This window comes from Vicugna pacos, chromosome 11, assembly GCF_048564905.1.
Source record: "Vicugna pacos chromosome 11, VicPac4, whole genome shotgun sequence".
Taxonomy (NCBI): Eukaryota; Metazoa; Chordata; class Mammalia; order Artiodactyla; family Camelidae; genus Vicugna; species Vicugna pacos.
Window position 1 is genome coordinate 80,438,606 of NC_132997.1, and position 23,217 is coordinate 80,461,822.

Genomic DNA, 23,217 nt, shown 5'->3' on the forward strand with positions numbered 1-23,217 from the left:
CCTAGACTCTATCTCGGAGTGTCTGACTCCAGAATCTGTGTTCTTAACTCCCCACTGATACGGAAAAAGAAGAGGTTGTTTCAGGTTGCTTCGTGAAGGTTGTGTTTCAAGTGCTAGTGAGTGATTCTCAGCTCCGACTGCACATCCTTATCACCCCGGAGCATCTGAAAGCTATTGATTCCTGGATTATACTCCAGGCTAGTGGTTCTCAAGAGTGTGATCTCTGACCACCACCACCATCATCATCTCATTTACGTGTTTGCCAAGAATGCAAATTCTTGGCCCCACCTCCGACTTCCCAAATCTGAATCTCTGAGGGTGGAGCCCAGCGTCTGTGTTTTGACAAAAAGATTCTGACGTTACTAAATGTGAGAGGACTCTTGCTCCAGGCGCATGAAATCAGAACTTCTGGGATTAGGGCCTCTGTATTGATATTTAGTATTTTTAGAAAGTTGCCCATGGAGTTATAATATTTGGCCAGGGTCAGGAAGCCTTCATGGAAAGTGAGGGTTGAGCTGGGCTGTAAGCCAGGAATATGCAGAGTGGGAGAGAAGGAATATTCCAGATGGAGGGGCACCTTGAGCCGAGACATCCAGGGGGAGAATGTGGCATGAACTGAAGAAATACGTTGAGATAAGATGATTTTGTAATTTAACTGCCTAATGAATCAGTTTGTAAAGCATTTGACCTTTGACTTTATCAGTATTTTACCTTCAATGCATCCCTCACGCGTACTCCAAGGTCCAGTTTTATTATTTCTGGGAGAGGTTTTGCTCTGAAATTCATATCCCCAAGGAGAGAAAAACACACAGGAGTGTAGCCCTGCCGTCCCAGCCTCCTGGCGGCCACATGTGCTAGGAAGAGGCCGGCCTGAAGTTCCAGCTTGAATTCTAGGACCACGTGACACAAGCCAGCTGTGTGTCTTTGCACAGTTGTGTGACGCTCGGTGTCCTGATCTACTCAGAGAAGGGGTTGGACCAGATCGAGCTGTTCTAAACTTGCCGCGTCCAGCTGTCTTGGGCACGGTTGTGTCTGAGTGAGCCATTTGTGGTTTCTGACAAGTTCCTGTTTGACCTACTTCCCAGGTTGGGACTTGGAGACTGTGTTTGAACAGAGGGTTCAATTGCTAAAAAAAAGTTTGAAAGTCGCTTGGGCTTTTTCAGGTACTTCCGTCAGTGACACCTGCGCTTCCGTCAGTAACGTCTGTGAGCTTGGTTCCACGAGCCGGTTTCAGTTTCTTCCCTGGAGGTTTGGCTGCCGCTCCTTACGTCCTTCTGTTCCCTGTGTCCGCGGTCCTTGCTCAGAGCTCAGAAGGGCTCTGAATTGTGGAGAGTAATCCCCACCCTTCCTCTCAGTTTCACCTGACCCTTGCGGGCTGACGCTGAGCTTGGTAATCGTTATGAAATTGAATCTCCCCGGGAGGGAACCGCCTCACACATTATTCAAGTCTGTGTAGTATTTTTTTCCCCCTTGTCAGCACCAGTTGAGCCATCCACATGATAAACGTGATCTGGGACACAGATAGGAAAGTGAGATCTCTTCTGAGCATCAGAGAAGTTTTCTTTGAGAACCAAACGTGAGCTCGAGGCTTACACAAGACCTTACGGAGTCTGTCTGACTGAATGAAAGTGTTGTAATCATTCATTTGACACATATTGATTGATTGATTACCACATGCCAAATACTGTGATAGAAATGTTGGTATAAGAACCAGCAGAAGTTGGTGAGGTCAAGCGTTGTGTCCCATAGGCAAAAAGCAAAGGCACTTGCCATCCAGTATAATGGTTTCTACACTAGAGAGGGGAATGGCGCCTTACAGGAGCCCTTATCAAGGGTGGGTTCCCAGGTATGAGATGTATAACCAGTCTGGAGAGGGAGAAAGCCATCTAAACTTAACTCCTCTGTAGCAAGACTTTTTTTCGGTGGGGGAAGGAGTGGGAATTCAGTTTATTTATATAGTGAAGGTACTGGGCATTGAACTCAAGACCTCATGTATGCTAGGCATGCACTCTACCACTGAGCTATACCTGCCACCCCATAGTAGGACTTTTCATATCCAGTGCCTAGAACAATGCTATGACGATTAGGCACTCAGCAAATATAGAACTGAGGTACAGGGGAGGGAAGAAGGCAGGTAAAGAGATGGATTAGTCTCCTTTAAATGAAAAATAATAATAGTTAAAAGGTAAAAAAAATTGCTTTCTGTGAGTCAGTCACTGTTCTAACATTTACTGCTTAGCTCATTTCATCCTCATGATTCTATGAAATAGAGATTGTGAACATCCCATTTTATGAATATGGAAACTAAAAATCCTTATTGATATGTGTGGGCGAAATATGATGCGGAGTTTGCACAAAGTTTGATCCTAGTTCCTTTCTTGAGGAAGACTGGAAAGACCCACAGGAAAAGATTAGTTTTTCCCCCGATCACTGGTGTTCGGTTTCAGAAACTTGTAGTAGAAAAATTCACCACTGAGGAATTTTAAAATCTTCATAAGGGCTTTCATAGATTCATATCTGTACTTGGTACCTTAACTCTCTTTTGTTTTATTAAATTTTCTTTTACAGCCAGTGAATTAAAACCAGGAATAACACATAACAAAATAAAGGCATTATTGATGGCTTGTTTTTGTTTTGCATTAGTAGTAATATGCACTGATACCATTTCTCTTTGCAATCTGATACCTTCTAGCAACTTTCCAGGAATTTCCTTTCATGTAACTTCAATGGGATGCTTGCAAATTCATTTTCATATTGGTGCAAATGTTAAGCACAAGGACCTCGATCTGTGCCGTGGCTGGTTCTGCGATAGATACGGTTTCTAGCCCTCTGGTCCACTCTGGCCCTATATTGATCCTGGAAACGTGGAGGAGCTTGGATGCTTGAGATTCAGGAAGTGTCAGGGCATTGTTACCCTGCGTGGCATATCTGAGCAGGCACGCCTCTCACCCCCTCCCTTAGACTCATGACAGTCTCACAGTCCCTCTTACACGCATCTCGGCTTACCCCATCCTCAGAGACCTGGAAAAAGGAGTCAAGCCCAAGCCCCAGATTTTCCTTGTTGCAACTTAAGGCTCCCTACCATCAGCCCAACCTCCTTCTTCTCTTCCCAACATTTCCTTCTTACTGATTAGCACCAATGGGGGTGACGCCCAGTTTATGTATTCTAGAGCTAAATTTCCTGAGATATTGACTGTGGATACACACTGTGTTTATATTTCCTACAATGCTCCTGTAAAAGGCTTACGTGTACAGGGAGAGGAGGCAACAGGGCACGGTGGCTATGATCCTTAACTCTGGAGAATGACTGGGCTCAAACCCCATCCCTTCTCTCGGGAGAGGCAGCCTACAGGGGAGGTTAAGCTCCTAACTCAGAGCCAAACTGCAAGCTGGTTTGAGCCCCAGATTTGCTGTTTCATAGCTGTGTGACTTTTAGGAAGTTGCTTAAGCTTTCAATGCCTAATTGCACCCTTTTAACAGATGGGAAAAGAACACATAGGATTGTTGTGTGAATAATATGAGATCAGCATGACATACATACAGAACTCTCAGTATCTGTGAGTTATTATCGTGTGACTTTAGGCACGTTGCTTAATCTCTCTTTTGTTTTTAATTGAAATATAGTTGATTTACAATGTTGTGTTAGTTTCTGGTGTGAAGCAAAGTGATTTAACTCTTATTATCCCCATTTTACTAAAGATGAGAATTAGATGAACGCACCCTTCCTCAGAGACTCATTTGGGAGATTAAGACAATACTTGTAAAACACCAAACACGATGCCTGACATGTGAATCATCTCGACGTCCACTAGCATCTATCATGATTACCACGTGCGTTTTCCGGAACATTTCCACAAGTTTACCTTTTGCAACTTTGGCCCCACATCAAAAAGAACCACAGAATGTCTGCATCTGTATTACCTTGCTTGCTGTATTTGTGTGCACTCTTCATGCATTAGGTTTTTAGAAGTTGGGACTTCTCAGGATTCTAGGATTACAGACCTGACTGCTTCCACCTGGTGAATGTCACATGGTTCTCTGGTGAGATGCCGTGGTCCAGAAGAGCAAGAGTTCATGGGCATCTCAGTAGTGTTAGGACGAGGTGAGGAAGTGAGCGCTCTGCATGCTGATTTTTGCTGCCCTGTTGGCAGGGGAGGCACAAAGTTCAGGCATTAATTGCGTGAGTGCAGGTGAGGCAGTGGTTCTCAGCTGGGGGCGGTTCTGCCTCTAGGGCATAGTAGGCACTGCCTAGAGGCAGTTTTCATCATCAGAACCGCAGGGATGCTACTGCATCTAGCAGAGGCCAGGGCTGCTGCTAAATACCCTGCAATGCGTAGCTCAGCCCCCACAGTGAGAATTACGTAGCCCCCAAGTGTCAGCAGTTGCGTTGTTGGGAGCCTCTAGGCTGGTGCCGGCAGTGCTGCAGAAAGCCGGTGGTGGCGTCGCTCTGTGTGTGGAACAAGGGTAAGGGCATTCTCCTTGCCCTCAGCACCCGAGATCTTTTGCTCCACCTCTGGCCAGCTGAGCAGCTTAATCTCTTCCCCTCTGGATCCAGGGACAGAGCAAGTTTGAAGTACAAGTCTCTCACCCCAGCACTTCATCTGAAGGTGTGTCTAACCCTGAGTTGCATGTGGTAGTAAGTGATGGAGGGAGAGAGTTAGGGTCTCTGTCCTTAGGAAGCTCACCCACTGTCTGATGAACTAGTTGTATATCAATGACTCATCATATTTGTCACTGATGTCTTAAGCAAATAAATATGCAAACGCATTCATAAAGGTGCACCGTGGGCTTCTGCGGATGAACAAGCTGCAAAGCTGGACCAGGACGGAGAAACAAATTTCATTCATCAAGGCTCCCCAGAGAAACAGAAGCAGTAGGATAAACAACGGAGACACGTACAACCACTCTGAACCCACGTAAACATTCTGTTTTTCATCTTTAGTACAGTATTCAATAAATCATATGAGCTATTCAATGCCTTATTTTAAAATAGGTTTTGTGTTGGATGATTCTGACTGCCTTGTAGGCTAATGTAAGTGTTCTGAGCACGTGTAAGGCAGGCTAGGCGAAGCTCTGATCTTCAGTCTCTTAGGTGTATTAATGAATTTCAACTTGGAACATTTTCGCCTAACGATGGGTTCGTCGGAACACGACCCCAGTGCAAGCTGAGGCAGATCTGCACTGTGGAGCTCAATTTGCTAATTATTTGTTGAGGACTTTTGCCTCTATGTTCATCAAGGATGTTGATCTGTAATTTTCTTTTCTTGTAGTGTCCTTTTCTGGCTTTGGTATTAGGGTGCTGCTGGCCTTGTAACGTGAGTTTGGAAGTGTTTCTTCCTCTCCTAATTTTTTGAAAGAGTTTGAGAAAGACTGCTATTTGTTCTTCTTTAAATGATTGTTAGAATTCACTCTTGAAGCCAACTAGCCCTAGACTTCTCTTTGTTGGAAGGGTTTTGATTACTGATTCAGTCTCCTTGCTAGTAACTGATCTGTTCAGATTCTCAGTTTCTTCATGATTCAGTCTTGGTAGATCGTGTGTTTCTAGGAATCCATCCATTTCTTCTGTGTTGTCCAGTATGCGGTCTTATAATTGTTCATTGTAGTCTCTGATGAGCCTTTTGCATTTTGTGGTGTCAGTTGTAATGTTTCTCCTTTCATTTATAATTTTACTTATTTGAGTCTTCTTTCTTTTTTGTCTTCGTAAATCTAGCTGAAGATTAGTCTATTTTGATACCCCCCCCCAAAAAAAAGCCCTTAGTTTCATCGATCTTTCATCTTGTCTTCCTAATCTCTATTTTATTCATTTCTGCTCGGATCTTTATCACTAAATTCCTTCTAATGATTTTAGGCTTAGTTTAATTCTTTTTTTTTTTTTAGTTTCTCTAGGTGTAAAGTTAGGATTGTTTATTTGAGATCTTTTTTTTTTTTTTTAATGTAGGCATTTGTTGACTTGTAGGAGTTGCTCAGTTAGCTTCGGGATCTCCTTCAGAGAGAATTTCTCCATGGATACGTTTGGTGCATCCAAGGGAGGAAAGGAGCTCAGGAGGCTCCTGTGTTGCCACGTCTCCTCCTCTGTCTGTGTGAATCTCTGTGTCTGTCTGTCTCTCTTTCCCGTGGCTCTGCTTCATATCATCTCTTGACCACTACCCTCACATCGCCCTTTCTATCCCTGTCCCTTTTAACCTACCTGTCACAATGTCAACTCTCTTTTCTTTTTCTACATATATCCACATTACTCCTTGGGAGCTCTTCTTCCTATCAGTCTGGGAACATTTCTCCCAACAGTTCTGATCTGGTGAGCGGAGAGGGAAGGCAGTTGCTCCCCTCCAGCTCAGAGAATTCCTGAGGAAGTCCTTTAAACTGTCCTGGCATGTCCTGGTCACTATAGCCAATATGTCTCATGGTCACGCTGGATCATGCACCAGGCTGGGGGTTCAGAGGGATAGGCCACTGTAATTGACTACCCTGGACAAAGCACATGGCTTGAGTTGGATAGAACAGTTCTGCAAAAGACAGAGGAGTTATAGGGGTACTAAGCCAGTGACGACCACAAGTGTCCACTCTTGGGAGCCAAGACCAACTTAAGAGAAACAAACACACAACTTAATAAAAATACAAATGCTGAACTTCCTGGAGGACCTGATTCTTGGTTTTGATCTTAAAAGATGTACACAATTTTAGATAGGTAGAAGAGAGTGAGCAATCCTGGAAGAGGGAGAAGTTTCTGTGCATTTTTTATGGTGTCATTTGCCTTGTTTTAAGCTCCTAAGAGGCAAGGACCTTTCTTTTGTTACAGAACATGGTGCTCGATGACCACAGTCAGACTTAGTCATTACAGTTCCAGTTCTATCCATCCTTCCCTGCTGTTGACCTAGGATAGAAGATTAATGCCTGAGAAGCTTCTAATCCTGAGAATATCAACTTGCTCATAAAGAAACAGGGAGGCTGTGGAACAGAGAAGGTGTTCTTATTGCCCCTCTGGTGCTCTCAGCCCTGTGTGTCTGACCTCAAGTGAGTTTCACACTGGAATTTTGTCATTGTCATGGGTAGATTGGGTCGTTCATTAATTCAGTGAACACATCAGTGATACCTAATATATACTAGGCATGTAGATGCCAAGGATTTAATGATAAATAGTCAGGATCCTACTTCTTAAAAGTTCATTTCCAAGATGAAGAAGTGTAATTACATGAGGGACGTGACTGAGTCATGCAGAACTGTGGTTCTAAGACAGCTGTGTGTGAAAATCACCTGGGAGCTTTAAAAAAAATACTGGTGTCCTCATCCTATCCCCAAAGGTTTTGATTGCATTGATTTGGGGAGGGGACCCAGGCATCCAGATATTTCAAAGCTCCCCCAGTGACTCTCATGACCCACCAGGGTAGGGATGCATGGAAGCAGATAAAAGGTTCTCTGGTGAGATGAAGGATGGAGGGGCTGCTGGAGGGCTGAGGCCACCTGAGCATTAAAGGAAGGGTAAGAGCTGGAAAAGAAAAGGGGCAGGGGGCAGTTGGATATAAAGGACATTGCAGACAGAAGGGAGAAGAGCCAAGAAGGCTGGGAGCTGCTCTAGATGGAAAAGTAAGCAAGTCTCTCTAGTTCTGGCCTAGTCCCTGGATCATCTTGGACAAATATCCATTTCTCTGTGCCTTGGTTTCTCATTCAGTCAAGTATAACTAATGGTCCCTCCTTACCTTAGGTGTTTGCCCTTAGGATTAATTGAGGTGATGAAAAATTTAAAGGTAGTATGTCAGTGTTCATTGAGAAAAAGTAAAACATTAAAGTAAAGCCTCTTTTATTTAACATCTTTGGGGAAACAAATATTTTATATAAATGAGCTTTTTAAGTAACTGAGGTTCAGCCATTCAAAACAATGATCATGAACGAATAAAAATCATCTTATTTTTCCTAACATATGTCATTTGCAGCTCTAGTTTCTTAAACAGAGGAAACTGTCATTAGACCCCCAGCTTGCTGTTTTCTCTGCCTTTCGTCCCTCAGCGTAGGTGTCAGATGCTGAACTGTGCTCTCGTGCAGTAATGGCCTCAGGACCAGAAGTGCAGTAGATTTCCTGTGTGGATGGTTGGGGCTTGCGCTGTCATATGTTTTCTGTTTCTCTTGCTATCTGGGTATGAGCTGTTGATTCTCACCATTTTAAATTCTACTTTTCCTTTCTAACTTGCTGCCTCTTCCCTGTTGAGGACTGAAACACCAGAAGATGAAGCTTAGAATGAGATTTAAAATAAGAGTAAAAAGGCTGTGAGTCCAGAGTCGCTGGAGAGAATGGGTTGTGTGATGTCTTCCGCGCATGAATGTTTTGATGCCTGGGCTGCCTTGCACAGTGGACTCTGAGCCACTCTGGCCTGGAGACCTCATGCCCGAGACCGCTGCCTGGGCTTTGTGTGTGCGAGGCTGGGGGCTCCCAAGGGTAAGTTTGTGCAGATTCTCAGCCCCCTTTTCTCTGGCTGTTGGCCATAGACCTTTAGGGTTTCCCACCCTTACCACCTGGAGAATGGTGTTCTTGTCAGATCAGATTTTGAGTGTTTGTCAGCAAATGTTTTATTGTTCATGAAGCGAAAGGTAAAAAAAAAAAAAAAGAGCAGACAGGATCAAACTCTGGAAGACAAGAGTGCCTGGAAGCACACAGCCAGAGAGGAGGCTACATCACCTTCCCCAGGGGGCAGAATGTGGTAGGGAATAGCACACCCCAGATGGGAGAGTGGGGGGAAGGACGTGGTGGAAGCAGTCAGGTGTCACAAGACTGCAGAGGTGGAGGACCATGGGGATGAGAGAACTTGGAAGGTGCGAGGTGGTGAATGGTCAGGGACAGAGGTTTAGACCAGCTTTTATTTTTTAATTGAAGTATAGTCAGTTTATAATGTTTTAATTTCTGTGTGCAGCATGGTGTTTAGTCATACCTATATTCATTTTCATCATAGGTTACTACAAGATATTGAGTATAGTTCTCTGTGCTGTACAGTATAAACTTGTTGTTTATCTATTTTATATATAGTAGTTAGTATCCGCAAATCTCCAGCTCCCAATTTATCCCTTCCCACTCTTCCCCCCAACCCCCGTAACCATACGTTGTTTTCTATGTCCCTGAGTCTGTTTCTGTTTTGTTTTGTTTATATGTGGGGTTTTTTGTTTTGTTTTTTAGATTCCACATATGAGTGATATCATATGGTATTTTTCTTTCTCTTTCTGGCTTGCTTCACTTAGAATGACCAGCTTTACAATGGAGTATATTGCTCTGTAGCCTTTTCTTTTTTTTTTTTTTTTTTTGAGAGTTACCCACTCACTGACACCACTCCAAGACACATGAGGTGTGACCACTACAGGTGACAGCTGCTAGAGGCAGCCACACTGCAGGGGCTGAGAGTTGCCATATTCGGTGGGTCCCCACAGTGCAGGGCAGGCCCTCTTGAGAAGGCGGCTTCCTGAGTAACCACTCTGGCTGCTTCCCCACTTTGTGGTCTGCCGTCCTTGTGGTCGCTGAGCTTCTGTCTCTCCTTTCCTTCCCCAGGTCGGTGGCTGGACTGGATAAGGAGGCGGACCTGGTACACATGGAGGTGCGGACGGCAGATGGATGTGAGTGCTGTGGCCACCAGGCCAGGCCCAGGGAGATCTGCCTGCAGGTCTCCCTCCCTCCCCAATTTGCATTTTAATGGCTTGGGAAGATGAAAAGCTCTGAGCTCCATTACTGCCATATCCATCTTTATTTCCTAGAGTGGAGGAGAGGCCTCCAGTCCCAAAGGAGATGTTTCACTGAAATAAACCCTCAGGAATGAATTTTCCTGGGGATGTGAGTTAATGTGATGAATTTTGAAGCCCCTGTTAGTAATTTCCTGGCATCTTCAGTATAATTCGAATAGGGATGTCCATAGCTCATCATGGTATTTTGCATTCACTCGGTGAACTGCAGGGACTGCCAGCTTTAAAAAAATAAGAGTTTATATAGTCAAGCTTACAAAAAAAAAAGTAACACTGGGCAAATTATTTGCAAAACTGTTTATTCATTATTCAGCAAATATTTAGGAACGGCTTACTATGTACCAGGCGAGAGTCTCAGCCCCGGAGACAGAGTGGTGAAGACCTCTCTTGTCCCTGCAAACAAGCAGTGGAATCCAAGAGTTCAAACACTTGTGACCCCTTTGGACATTGTGCACCCATCTACATCTTAAACAGAACTGGACGGATAAAGTATCATTTTGCACCAACTTAAGTAGTTACAAGGCTCTTCCCTGTCCAAGTAAAAGGAAATCAACTTAAAATATATTAAGCATGTGAAAAAGACATAAAATATATGAAAATATAGTTAGCATATTTTAGATCAAAAATAGAGCCAAATAATCCATAGAAATGATAGTGACCTACTAGTGCCGCAGAACAAAGCACCTGACTGGGAGTTGAGGTCCTGGATCCTAGCTGGGGGACCATAAGACCCCCTGACCTCTCTGTGCTCTGGCTTCTTATGAGCTGAGCATACTCATCCTTACCCTGCCCACGTCCTAGGGTTATGGGTTGAATGTACAAATGTAAGGAGATTCTGTTTGACCTGGATGTGGGTGTTGGGTTATCATTCAGAATACATCAAGTAAAGCCACATGTGCTTTGTCGATGAGAAGGCTACTGCTTTTGAGGCCAAGCACAGATGCATGCTAGAAACATGCACTTTGGGAAATATGTTTTATTTGCTTGATTTTTATTTTTAAAAGAGTTAGAAGACCATCAACACTTGTTACTATATGCCTGGAGCTGGGCTGAGTCTTTCCTTCCTTCCTTCCTTTCTTTGAGTTTTGAATAAATGTAATTATCTGAAGCATACAGGGATGAAGGATGACCCATACTCTTTTTACATTTTTTTTAACAGAAAAGCTATTTAAGATTTAGGGAGATAATGTCACATATTCAGATGCACTGATCATAAGCGTGGTGAAGCCTGAATTCGAAATTACTCTTACTGCTGAGAAAGGAAAACCTGGCAAACTGGAGGAGGAATGAGATGGAGGGGTTTGAAGCAGATGAGCGGGAGGAGAGCAGACAGCAGCTCCAGGAGATGACCCCAGACCAGCTTTCTGGGCAACCCCTGCCTTGGCTTTGCTCCCCGTGTCAAGCTTTTTAAGCTGTTTTGTGTGACCTGTGGGGGCTGTAGTATTTCAGAGGTTGGAGGAACCTTCACAGGACTGTCTGACCTCCCATCTGGTGTAAGAATCCCTTCCCTCAAAACGTCTGACAGTGTGTCTTCAGGTTCTATGAGTTCAGGCTTAAGACATCTCCTTTTCTACTGCTGGACAGCTCCATTTTAAAAATTAAAGAGAAAAAAAAAAGGTAATTTCTTACGTGAAGCCTAAACTCATTTTCTGCAAGTTTAGGAATTCTGGTCCACATCGGGATAAGGCCTATGTTGCAGGACTTGCTGTGAAATTTTATGAGATTAAAAATGCAAAACACATAGAAAAGTTCCTGGCCTATTGTCAAGGATTGAAGCAAGCAGACAGAAATATAGCAGGGGTAAATGTTCTGTACCACACTGAGGTCAAAGTATAGTATGGGTTAATTCTGTGTCATTTTTCAGGGTTTTTTGAAATCAGTTTTCCAGTAGTTCAGAGAATCTTCTTTCAACATAGTGAATTGGCTCTAACCCATCTTTATTTAGAAAGAGCACATAATAGACTGAATTAACCTGGGATGTTCTATTTTACATACTGTAAAGAAATGCACGACTCCTTTCTTCTGTGGTGTGTGGCAAATGCTTTCTTACACTGACGCGCACACACACACACACACACACACACACACACACACACATCTATATCTTTTGATCATCCGAAAATAGCATCAACCTATACTTTCTTTTCTTTTTTTTTCCTGATGTGATAGCTGAGACCCCAATTTTCCCAAATTTGCACAGCTGGCCTAGTGATAGAATTAAAAACTAGAACTCAGAACTCATAACACACTACAAATAGAAGGGGCCTTCTGATAAAGACCATCTACATTATACTTGATGGTGAGAAAATGAATGCTTTCCCTGTAAGGGCAGGAAAAAGGCAGGGGTGTTTACTCTTAAAATATTTTTTCAGCATTATGCTGAAGGTCATAGTCAGTGCAATAAAAGAAGAAAAATGAAATGCAACTCCTGTAGGTTGCAAAGGAAAAAAATAAAACTGCCACTATTCCCTTTGACATGATTGTCTACACAGAATATCACAAGGAAGCTACCACAAAAGCTCCTAGAGCAAGTATGTAAGTAAAGCAGGGTTGTAAGTTACAACAAATTCTGTGGAAAGAGGATAATTGTTTTTAGTGAATAGTGTTTGAACACATTGGGCAGTCCATGTAGAGGGGAAAATGAACTTCAACCTTTGATTTACAACTTAACATGAAATTTAACTCAGGTGGATATTTATTTCTAAATGTAAAAAATGAAATTATAAAACTTTTAGAAGAAAATACAGGAGACCTTGGATTGACACCAAGAACAAAATTGACAAAATAAAGAAGTGATAAATTGGACTCCATCAAAATTTAAAAGTTTATCCTTCAGAAGACATAATAAAGACAGTGGGAGAAAATATTTGCAGATCATATAACCAGCCGAGGACTAATAGCCAGATCATATAAAGTATTTTCAAAACATAGGAGTAAGAAAAAACACAATTTTTTCTAAATAGGGAAAAAGTTTGAATATGATATTTATGAAAGAAAATGTGAAGATGACAAGTAAGCACATTTATTTGCAATATTTGGAGTAAGTGATGCCTAGATCCTCTGAGCCCTTTTGTGACTTACATGTTTAAAAGAACAATAACAAAAATCTCTGTGAATCTTAAATCAGGAGAACTAGTGGGTCTTAGATAATTATTTTTTCTTCCTCAGACTTCCCTTCATTGTTCCACTTTTTCTGGGTTATGTTGAAGAGGCTATTCCTTAATCAGGCTGTTTCAAGACCATTTACCCTGTGTTCTAGATTTGCCAATTGCTGTTTTGAGAATTACCTTCAAAGAGGTCTTGAGTGGTAAAATTCCATTTCTCTGAGTCTTCCTGGCCGTTTCTCTCAGCCTGTCCCCTCCATGGTAATCCTCTGGTGAGCTGGTTCTGCCGCAGCGTCCTGGGAGCCACCCCAGAGGTTTGGGTTTAGATGGTCTGATACAGGACCTGGGAGTCTGTGTGTTGGTAAGCACACGTCTAGCATGATTCAGACTCAGGGACCCTGTTCAGGACCGCTGCTTTGAGGGTCCCTGACCTCAGGTGGGGCTGGAGTCGCAGCTCAGGGGCAGTTACATCCTCAGTAAGCATGAAGAAACAGCCTGGTATTGGAGGCTAGAGTTCCTCTGTTCTGAAAAACTCATGGGATTTTAGCTCCTGGGCTGTCGCAGCAATGGAAGTGAGAAGAACGTGTAAATAGAACAAATGGGTCTTTCTTTCTCTTCTAAAAAACAAAAATCAGTAAGAAGTCATAATCCGTGGTAAAATGCTCTCATGAGCAAAAAGTTTTTAGACATCTAGACTTGAGATTTCTGGAATCAAAGCCTGTTTCTTGTCCCGGTGCTGTTATCAACACTCATTCATCAGTCGCTGCGCTTCCTCACTAAGCCGAGAGAGAGCGCAGTGCTTCTTAGCCGAGCATTCTGAGTGGTCGTAAGTAATCAAATGGGCCTGGCACACAAGGTAAAATTGTTAGCCCTGCAGCCTAAACTGTAGGCTCTAGACGTGAGAATATTGGCTCTTAAGAACTTCAGGTTATTAACTAGTGCAGTGGTTGTAAACTGTGTAACTCGGAGCCCTAGCAGAACTCTAAGAACTCAGAGGCCAAGAGGAGGGTAAGGGGGCGGCTGCCATCAGTGGGACTACCGACCCCTTGACTTCTGTTCAGTTAGAGAAGGCACACTAAAATCCACTTGATATATTGCAAATTAGTATCGTCTTTGATAAAATGATCCCAGAATTTTAAAAAAATTAGTTGTAATAGATAAGAAATTTTCAAATTGCATCATTTTCCAAAAAGCACCAACATGTATAACAATTTGTTGTTACATAAACAGTCAGTGACAGGACGTGAAACAACAGGTGGATTCTGCTCTAACTGTCAGCCTGATTTTTCCTCCTGTGGTTCAGATACCTAATGGGTAGGATCACTGGTGCTGGTGTCATGTTGCCTGGCTTCAAATCCCAGCTCGGTCACCTACTAGAGGTGTGGAATTCAGGCCGATTACTTAATTGTTCTGTGCTTCAGTCTCCTCCTCTGTGAAATGGGAATGATGATAATTGTAACTCCTTACTGGGGTTGCAATAATTCTTGCAATAATCAGTTAATGCCTGTATTTCCTGTGAGACCAGACGACGAAGCAAGCATTCAAAAATGTCACTCATACTTACCTCCTCCACCACAAAAGATCTTTTAAAGAGAACAAAAATGTCACTTATTCAGAAAGAGAAAGAGAAATGCCATATGATAGCACTCATATGTGGAGTCTGTAAAAAGAAAAGAAGAAAAAGGACACTGTGAACTCATCTACAAAACAGAAACAGACTCAGATGTAGTAAACAATCTTATGGTTAATGGGGAAAGGGGATGGGAAAGGATAAATTTGGAAGTTTAAGATTTGCAAAGGTTAGCCCACTATATATAAAAATAGTTAAAAGACCAAGTTTCTTCTGTATAGCACAGAGAACTATGTTCAATATCTTGTAATAACCTTAAAAAATGTCGCTTATCATCTTCTTTAGCATCCTCATCATCACCACCTAGTCATCATATTGAGAATCAGTTTATTTGGCAAGTGAAGTGGAAAGGCCCCTGAATCAAGTGTCAGAAGTCTTAAAATATTCAGGATTGCTATGATTTCTAAATGTCTACAATGCTGCCAGATTCCCCACCCCCACCTCATGCCATTAGAAGATACATACACTAGAATTCTCCCGTGGGCAATAAGAAGTTTTATAAAAACTCTGCATCCATAAGCACAATAGGAAGGAACGGAAACTGCCTTTTCTGGTTTGTTGATTTTGTTTGTTCTTAGTATCCACCATGTCTCAAATGTCACATTAGGTATTTGCAACAATGTCAGCATCGTTTGTTTTTCACTGTGCCTACAAACAGGTTGGCCCACTCCCCAGTCAAGGAAAAGGAGGCTTATGGAAGCAAAATAACTTTTCAGTTCCCTGGAATCTGCTTGTTTTCACTTATTTGCATTTGAGAGTTAATGTTGTTATTTAAAATAAATAGCTCCTGGGTATTTCTCTAAGAGAGGACCTGAAGAGCTGAATTTGCTTTTTGTTCACAAGTTTAATTCACTTTTTCAATTTCTGATAGTATGTTTATTACCCAAAGGGATGGAAGTTGAACAAATCATGGAAAGTTTTCTCTCCTCCTAGATGGCAAGAGGCATGATGTTCAGGATAGTTTGAATATTTAATAATCTTAAAGGCAATGCATAATCACAAGTCACAATGTCATTCTACGTAACAAAAAAATGCATTGGCTTTTAATGTAATTCAATTCAGTTTAACTGGCATTTACTGAAGCTTTATAAAGTTGGTGTGAGGAGAGACACAAAGATGACTAAGACTTTACCCCTGCTTCTAAAGTGGTGACCCTTTTGGAAAGGTTTGGCGGAGTGAGAAACACAGGACTCCACGGTGAGGTTTGCTCCTGTAGGTGGATGAGAAGCTTGCCTTACAGAACTCCTGGCAGCCATGCAGCCTTTTAGGATGATAAGACTCGGGGTGCCAGGTTATCTCTTCATGCTCTTTCCACACTTCTCAGTTCTCTGATCATCCTCTATCCAGCACAGATCCCAAGGCACATTCACTTGAAAGTATCCCGTCTCCATCACTGGCCTGGGGATCTTCTGAGGGCAGGAACCAGTCTTACGGTCTCTGCTTTCTGGAACCTCAGGGACTGTCTGCCACCTGCAGCTTCTCTGCATACCTTGACCCAATTCAAAAGGACTGAGTCAGTCAGTCAAATATCACCCCTTTTCACCATATGAGACCCTTGGTCCACCATCTGCAAGGTGAGAAGGCCTGAGGCTGGATACGCTGGGGACATGGTACCACCTTCCCTGAAGTCCTGCTCGCAGTAGAGCTAGTTGAAATAGGGCCCAGTATTGATGAAGTTATGGAGCAGATCTCTCTTTACACAGTGCAGAGAACAAAGCCTTTGACTTCTAGTTTTTGTAAGTGTTGGAGTGACCATGCCAGCTCTTAGAAATACATTAGAAAGGCATTTGACATTTAGAAATGCATGAATCATGAGGATGATGTGACACTCCACCACTTGGGAAATCACTCTGGTTTTCCCACAAGAGTATCCAAATGAGATCTTCATTCAGTCTGGTCTTTCTAGTTTTTCATTTGAGGATGTTTCAAAGGATAGGAAAGAGAAGTTGAAGAATAAGGATTAATCAAAGTCCACCCATTAACATGTAATTATACAGTGCCTTCCATGAGCTTTGCCTACCTAAACGTCCATGTGCACTTTTCAATCTCTTTTTCAGGAATTCCCTTCTCCCGTAGCACACTTCTCTGTCTGAGCTAAACACAAGGGCTGCATCCTCCTTCAGGTCCTCCTTGATTACTCCAGCTCAGACACACTGCTTTTTTTTTCTTGTCTGAACACCCATAGCATTTAGAAAAGTAAAGTGATGTAAGTTCAGAATATGACTTGACTGGTAGGGGCTGTGCCATCATGGTCTTTTGATTTTCCATGATCAAAAGATCCCTATTTGTTATTATTTGAACATATGAGGGATGTTGAGTGTTAAATGCCCTTCCTTCTCCCTTCATAATGAATAAAATGGACAAGCATTAATTGATCATTTAAATTTATTCACCAGTGCACTAAGCACTTTTCATACATAATCTTGTTTAATCCTGACGGCCATCCTGAGAGGCAGACTCGAACTTGTTTGCACCTCCCGGAGGAAAGGCGGTGCTGCTGCTTGTTAGCCAAGGGCCATCAGCAAGGAGCAAGTCGAGGATTAGAGCTCCATGCTTTTTGCCTTCTGAGGCCTTCCTCTCAAACACCACAGTGTGTTCCATCAGGCATCTGGGATTATAAAAAACAAAAAAGGCCACAGTTGTTAGAAGCCTATTTGAGGATTTCAAGTTATATGATAAATATCTTCTTTTAGTTTCATTGTGGAACCTTTTCAACTGTCTCCAGTCCCATTTAGAGATGATGTCTGAAGTCCAAATGTGAGAACTTTGACCAATAGGGAGCTTCAGCCAAATGGTGTCTCCTGCTCACCTTTGACACCCACCTTCCCCCGTGACCCTTGGTCCCTTCCACCTGGTAGTCTGGCCCACCTGACAGATCAACCCCCCACCCCCACCGACTTTAGGTTCTTACCAGGCAGCCGGTATTGTGAGCACTTATGAGCCTGTCTCTGTGTTTTGAAAAATACAGGCATTGTGACTGCTGATATATGAGCCCAGCTGAAGACTGCAGGGCCCCTGAATTTTAAGTGGATTTCAAAAACTCATTTTCCTGCTGCTTTCCTATTAAATTGGACCCTTTGTTCCATGCAGGGCAGTGGCAAGCAGTGGGGGCAGCCATGAAATAGGATGAGTTTGGCACCATAACTCACCTATCGCGGGCCAGGGTTTAGGTAGGCTTGGGTTTTTGAGGGGTGGCCTCCACTACACTTGATTCTTTCTTCAAAGTGTCCAAATGTGGGAGTAAGTCGTAAATATACAGGGGGAACATGAGCCTGTGGGAGGGGTAAACAGCTGTCCGCCTGTGTGCACCTTTGATTACTGGTCTAAGGAGCTTTCTCAGACCCTTGCTGGCAAGAAAGAAGCGGGTTGTCATGTCAACACTCATGGCTTCTTTACATGTATTTACTGCAGCATTTTACTGGGCTTTAGTGCTTTATTTTGGGAGCAAATGACTAAGGTGGTGTGGGGCCAAGAAGATTCCCGGTGGGCAGGCCACGTGCTCCAAAGCACAGCCTGGGCTCCTTACCTTCCCTTGTCCTCTTGGCCAGAAGTGGAAAGCCAGGCCACTCTTGGCTTTCTCTGTGGACAGAGACATGCAGGCTGTACTTACAGAACAGCAAGCAAGCTAGTCTTGCTAATGGATCAGGGGATGAGAGTCAAGGGGCACTGTGTCTTCCCTGGAGAGGCAGGTAGGGGCCCAATTACAGCGTCACGATGCAAAACGAGTAGCTCCCGGAATTGTTTGGACTGGAGGCTTGTTCTGTTTGGCCTTACACTGTTTGGCCTGCACCATATTTTAAATATAATTAGCTGTCGATTGTTTCAAAAAAAATTAGGAAATTTCACATTTAAAACATTGGGACATTTAGCTTGATGTAGAAACTCAGAACGTCTTGTTCCTACATCTCAATGACTGATTCTGAGGAGCAGCTCCCTCCTCCCATAAAGAGGCAAGTAGTGGCTGTTTTCCTGCAGTCCTGGCTGTTCCTTGGTGATCCCTGGCACTGGGGCTACATGCCACCTGCCATTCATCATCCCACCCCAGCTCAGTTTCCTCTGGTACGTTATTCACATGGCCCCTTAGATAGTTGATTTCATTAGGCTAGTTGTAAAAGGCCTTCTATTCCATAGAAAAATGTTTGGGTTTTGTCCCGGGGCACTTGGAACTGTTGGATGGTGTTGAAGCCCAGAGAGATTAGCTCAGGTTAGGTTTTAGAGAAGATGCTGGTTCCTTACCTCCCCTACACCGAGCTTACGATCCATCGTGCACCTGAGCGCCAGGTGTGATGTGGAGACAGCAGGCAAACGGATGGGAGGGACTTGTCCAGGCAAGTGGCAGGGGTCACAGAGAGAAGAAGAGAGATTCTGGAAGCACTTCAGAGGCAGAACTATGAAGCCTGGGGACCAGCTGGACGGCCTGGCATATGGAGGAAAGAAAAGGGAAGAGGCTTCAGCTACTGGGCAGATGACAAGACTGCTGATGGGGAGAAGGAAATCTGTGTATGATGTGTCTGGATTAAGGGTACAGAAGACATGGGCTTTGCCCAGATACAGACATCTGAAAAGTTGGGCTATAGCACATTATGAATTCGTTTCCTACCAAGACATGTTTCTTTGTTCAGTTAGCATTTTGTTTATAAATCAATGTGTGTAATAGCTAGCTACAGATGATAGGAGTGAACCCGCTCCTAGACAGCAGGTGCTTTCAGAATAGAAAACCTCTGTCTCATTCCCTGCCATGTTCCTAGTGCTTAAATGATACCCAATGCATTACGTGCAATTATGAAATATTTGCTGGATCAATCAATCAATCAATTGCAGATCAACAATTAGGTATAATTTAAAGTACCCTTGTTTTGAACTGAGTTGGGATAAATTCTTGCTTGTTTAAACTTTTGTCTTTATTTATCTCTGTTGCGTACTATCCCCTCCATTGTAGCTCCCGACACCTACCCACGCCATGCACATGTTTAAGACAGATGTAGTAATGTGTGTCATTTTAGATGATAACAAAGACTTCTCTGCCTTTAGTCCTAAAATGATCCCTACTTTCCACTTTGACCCATTTGTTATTTTTAAGCACCATTAAGTAAACACTAAATATTTTAAAAGCAAGTGTACGCAAAGGGTGCTTTATGGAGACCTACCTATAGTTTTTCCCTGGGGAACAAATAATTGAGTGGATTGTCTTCCTTGAATTGTCTTGCATAGTCGTGATCAGAATGCTTTAGAGTCCAGGGTTTCTCGTTCATTTCCAGCTCCTGCCAAAATTTTGAGGGGGTTGGTTGGGGAAGTTTCAGTGGCTGAGATCTTGAGAAAATTTTACAAGTAATTATGCAAGTTTACTTATTATATAAGTAATAAGTAAATACATTCTTATTGTAAACACAATAAAGATGTATATAATATAAAGAGCAAAGACCTTATTTCAACTCTGTCTCTTTAAGTCCTTTCCTGTCCCCCAAAGTCATCAGAGCTAATTTTTATAGGCATCCTTTAAATTTTTTTTCTATACCCATAACGGCATAAATCTGTATCTATAAAGACCATATTCTTTGGTTTTGTTTTGGTTTTGGTTTTGGTTTTTGGTTTTTGTCATAAATTGAATCATGCAGTATATGTTGCTAAATAAATTTTTACGATGTTGCAGAACAGTGCACCTTGGGGAAATCAGCATGTTGATGCATGTGTCGACCTATTTTTTCTTTTTATTTGCAGCCTGGTACTCTGTTACACGTGTACCTCTGTTTATTTAAATGTTCCTTAATTCATGGACATTTAGCCAGTTTCCAACTTTTCACTGCTATATATAATGCCAGAGTGAACGCTTTTTGCCCTTGTCTCTTTATGAAAACATACAAGTGTTTCTCTAGAAAACATCCCTTGAATTAAAATGACTGGTGTAAGATACGCACATTTAAAATTCTGCTGGATATTTCAAACCTGTTCCTCAAAAAAACTGTACCAAGTTACTCTTTGGCTGGTGGTACTCTTTGGCTGGTGGGATATAAGATTAACTCTTTCCCCACTCTCTTGCCTGAACTAGATTTTTTTTTAATTATTACATTTTTGTGGATGAGAAAATGCAATCTCAGGGTTGCTTTAAATGGCATCACTGATTCCCAAGAAGTAGGGCTTTGCTGCCCATTTCCCCTTGTGTCTAAGTGTCACTCTGCCCTCCCATTTCAGATGCTCACTACCTCACCTGCAGGATCCAGGAATGTGCTGAGACTACTCGAAGTGGGCCTTTTGCCCGCTCCATCGACATCAGTTCCCTGGTCGTCCAGGATGAATATATCTTCATTCAGGTGAGTCCAGATGTGCAGTCAACAGTAGAGGGAGGGTGAGTGGATGAAGTCAACTGCTTACTAGGAAAAAGAGGGAGGCTTTCCAGAAGCTGTGAAGATGTGGACCCAGGGATGCTGTCCCTTCTTTGCTTTGGGTACCCAATCCCCCGGGGAGATCACAGACTTCTGGTGAAAGATGAAGGTGTTATGGGTCCTTATCATTTACAGGGGACTTTAATGTCCCACTGAATCCTTCAGTTGGATTGTCATTTTATTACATGAAAGGGGTCTTAAAATGACTAAGACTTGGGCTGGGGTTTGAGATCACTTAGAATCAGATCTCATTAGAGATGAATCATTAGAGATAAGTAATTTATCAAAGCCAAATTCTATTTCTGTTCAAAGTGACTTATCTAACTTGGGAATGAGAATCTCCAAGAAATTAAGCATCTCTAGGATATTCTTTCTGTGAAAATCTAGGTTTCACTAAATCTTTCCCTCTCTTTCCAGTGCTGACTCTCCCCTCAAATGTCCAAGCCCCAAATCCTTCACTCCAAGACCTCTGTGACTCTTAGAGGAAACTAGGTGGGACTCAGATTTTTAGGCAGGCAAGGGAAGCCTTGTTGTTGGTTTTGAGTTTCACTAGGAGATGCAAAATAGATCAAAAATGAGGAAAGACAAAAGAAGAAATTCCGCCATTCCACCGAGTGATAGACAGTGTGTGTGTGTGTGTGTGTGTGTGTTTTACTAAGTCAAATCTCACCTACATTTGAGGACAGCCTTGATCTTCCACCCTCTGCCTTTCCACCCTTCTACTGTCAGCTGTTTTCTCTAGGAACCTTGACCTTGGGAGTCTCCCCGAGTTTGCTCAGAGCTGAGCACTTGAATGGCTTTCTCTTCCTCACTTTTGGTCGTTTCATTCAAATCAGCCCCATCTCCTCTATGAGATGTTCTGTAACCTTCCGAGCATGGCTCCCTTCCTCTGAATGTTTGCAGCTCTTATCAGCTACCATTCCTCTAGCACGTAGGCTATTAAGAATTGTTACTTAAATCTTAGTGGATTTGTCTCTGTCTTTACAAGTTGCATTTTACACTAAGGATGGGGACAACATTCTGTACACACATTTTACCCCTGATCCTTGGCCCTAACAGTATGCCTTTGCACAGCAAGCATGCTCAGTGACTACTTGTTCTGTTGATAGGTTATGGAAATAGCAGTTACTTCTTTTTGCAAATTAGCTCCATGGAATTTTGAGGTCTAGTAAAATATAGGAAAAGTAGTCACTCAAAAACCAGCTGGAAAGAGGGAGTGAAACAGAGATCTTTGTGCTTGCAAAATCACTGTTTGTTTAAAAGCCAGAATTTCAGGAATTTTTTTCTAAATCTTGGCAGGTCATTCTCATATTCATGGATATTTACTGAACACATAGATGCAAAATATTCAATCCTAGGCACTACTCTTGGAGTCTCCCAGCTTTCTGCCCTGGGCCTGCTTCTCTTCTCACTCACTGCCTGGGAGATGCCCTGGTTTCCAGCACCTTCTCCATGCTCTGATGACTCTCAAGTCAGTGTGCTGTGACCTCTACCAGGCACCGCAGATCTCCATATCTAACAGCCATCTCAACATCTCAGTTTAGATGTTCCACAGGTCAAATATAATCGACATGTCCCCCTTGAACATGACACATGGGTGGCACTGCCCTCTACCAGGTCACTCAAGGTAGAAACGTGGAAGTCAGTCTGTGTCACCAAATTAAATGAATCCGCAGCCTTTGCTAATATTACCCTTAGTTATTTCTCAGGTGTTTCCTTTCGTTCCATTTCCATTATGGTCCCAGTTTAAGGCTTTATTACTGTTTTCTCTCTATTTAATTTTTTTAAGGTTGAAGCCCAGGGATGATTTATGAATTTACCAATCGGATTGCTCTTTCCTTAATGTTAATACTGCATAAAATGATGAACGTGGCAGAACCGTTTCTGGGAAGCATGACATAGAATTTCAAATGTCCGTGGTTTTTTTCTTCATTTTTCTTTGTATTGCATAAAGCTTTCTGTAACTCTGCAAGCACATATCCAGATTTTTTTCTGAGTGTTCTGAAATAGTTCTTTTTTAAAAAATAATTATTATTATGTTAGAAACCAATAGAAAATTTTTTCTTTAGTCAGCATCAAATTTTACTTTGTTTGAAAGAGATATGAGTTCCCATTAAATAAAGTTCTGTTGGTTCCCTACTATGTTGTAGACCCCCTGTTTTAGGTGCTGGGGCTAAGATATTGAACACAATAAAACCCCTGCTTTTGTGGGAGACAGGAAATGCTAATGAGAGACAGGAAAAATATGTAGATGATACATACATACATAAATCCATAGATGTGAAAGGCTGTGAAGGGTAGTGGTTAATGAAATGTAGTCTGTAGCCTGACGGCCAGCATTTATTCTGATCTTGGCTTGAACACTTTGTGTGTGTCCTGGGTGACGTTG

The 23,217-nt window shown here is 42.6% G+C and overlaps 1 protein-coding gene across 1 annotated transcript in view; it reads left to right on the forward strand.

Moving 5' to 3' along the window:
* The window catches only part of SORCS3 (sortilin related VPS10 domain containing receptor 3), a 560,208-nt gene that overhangs the window by 401,347 nt on the left and 135,644 nt on the right, over positions 1–23,217 (forward strand). The window contains exons 6-7 of the mRNA XM_006216335.4: positions 9,527–9,591; positions 20,638–20,756. Coding sequence (XP_006216397.1) covers positions 9,527–9,591; positions 20,638–20,756 — 184 coding nt within the window. The remainder of the gene's footprint in view (positions 1–9,526; positions 9,592–20,637; positions 20,757–23,217) is intronic.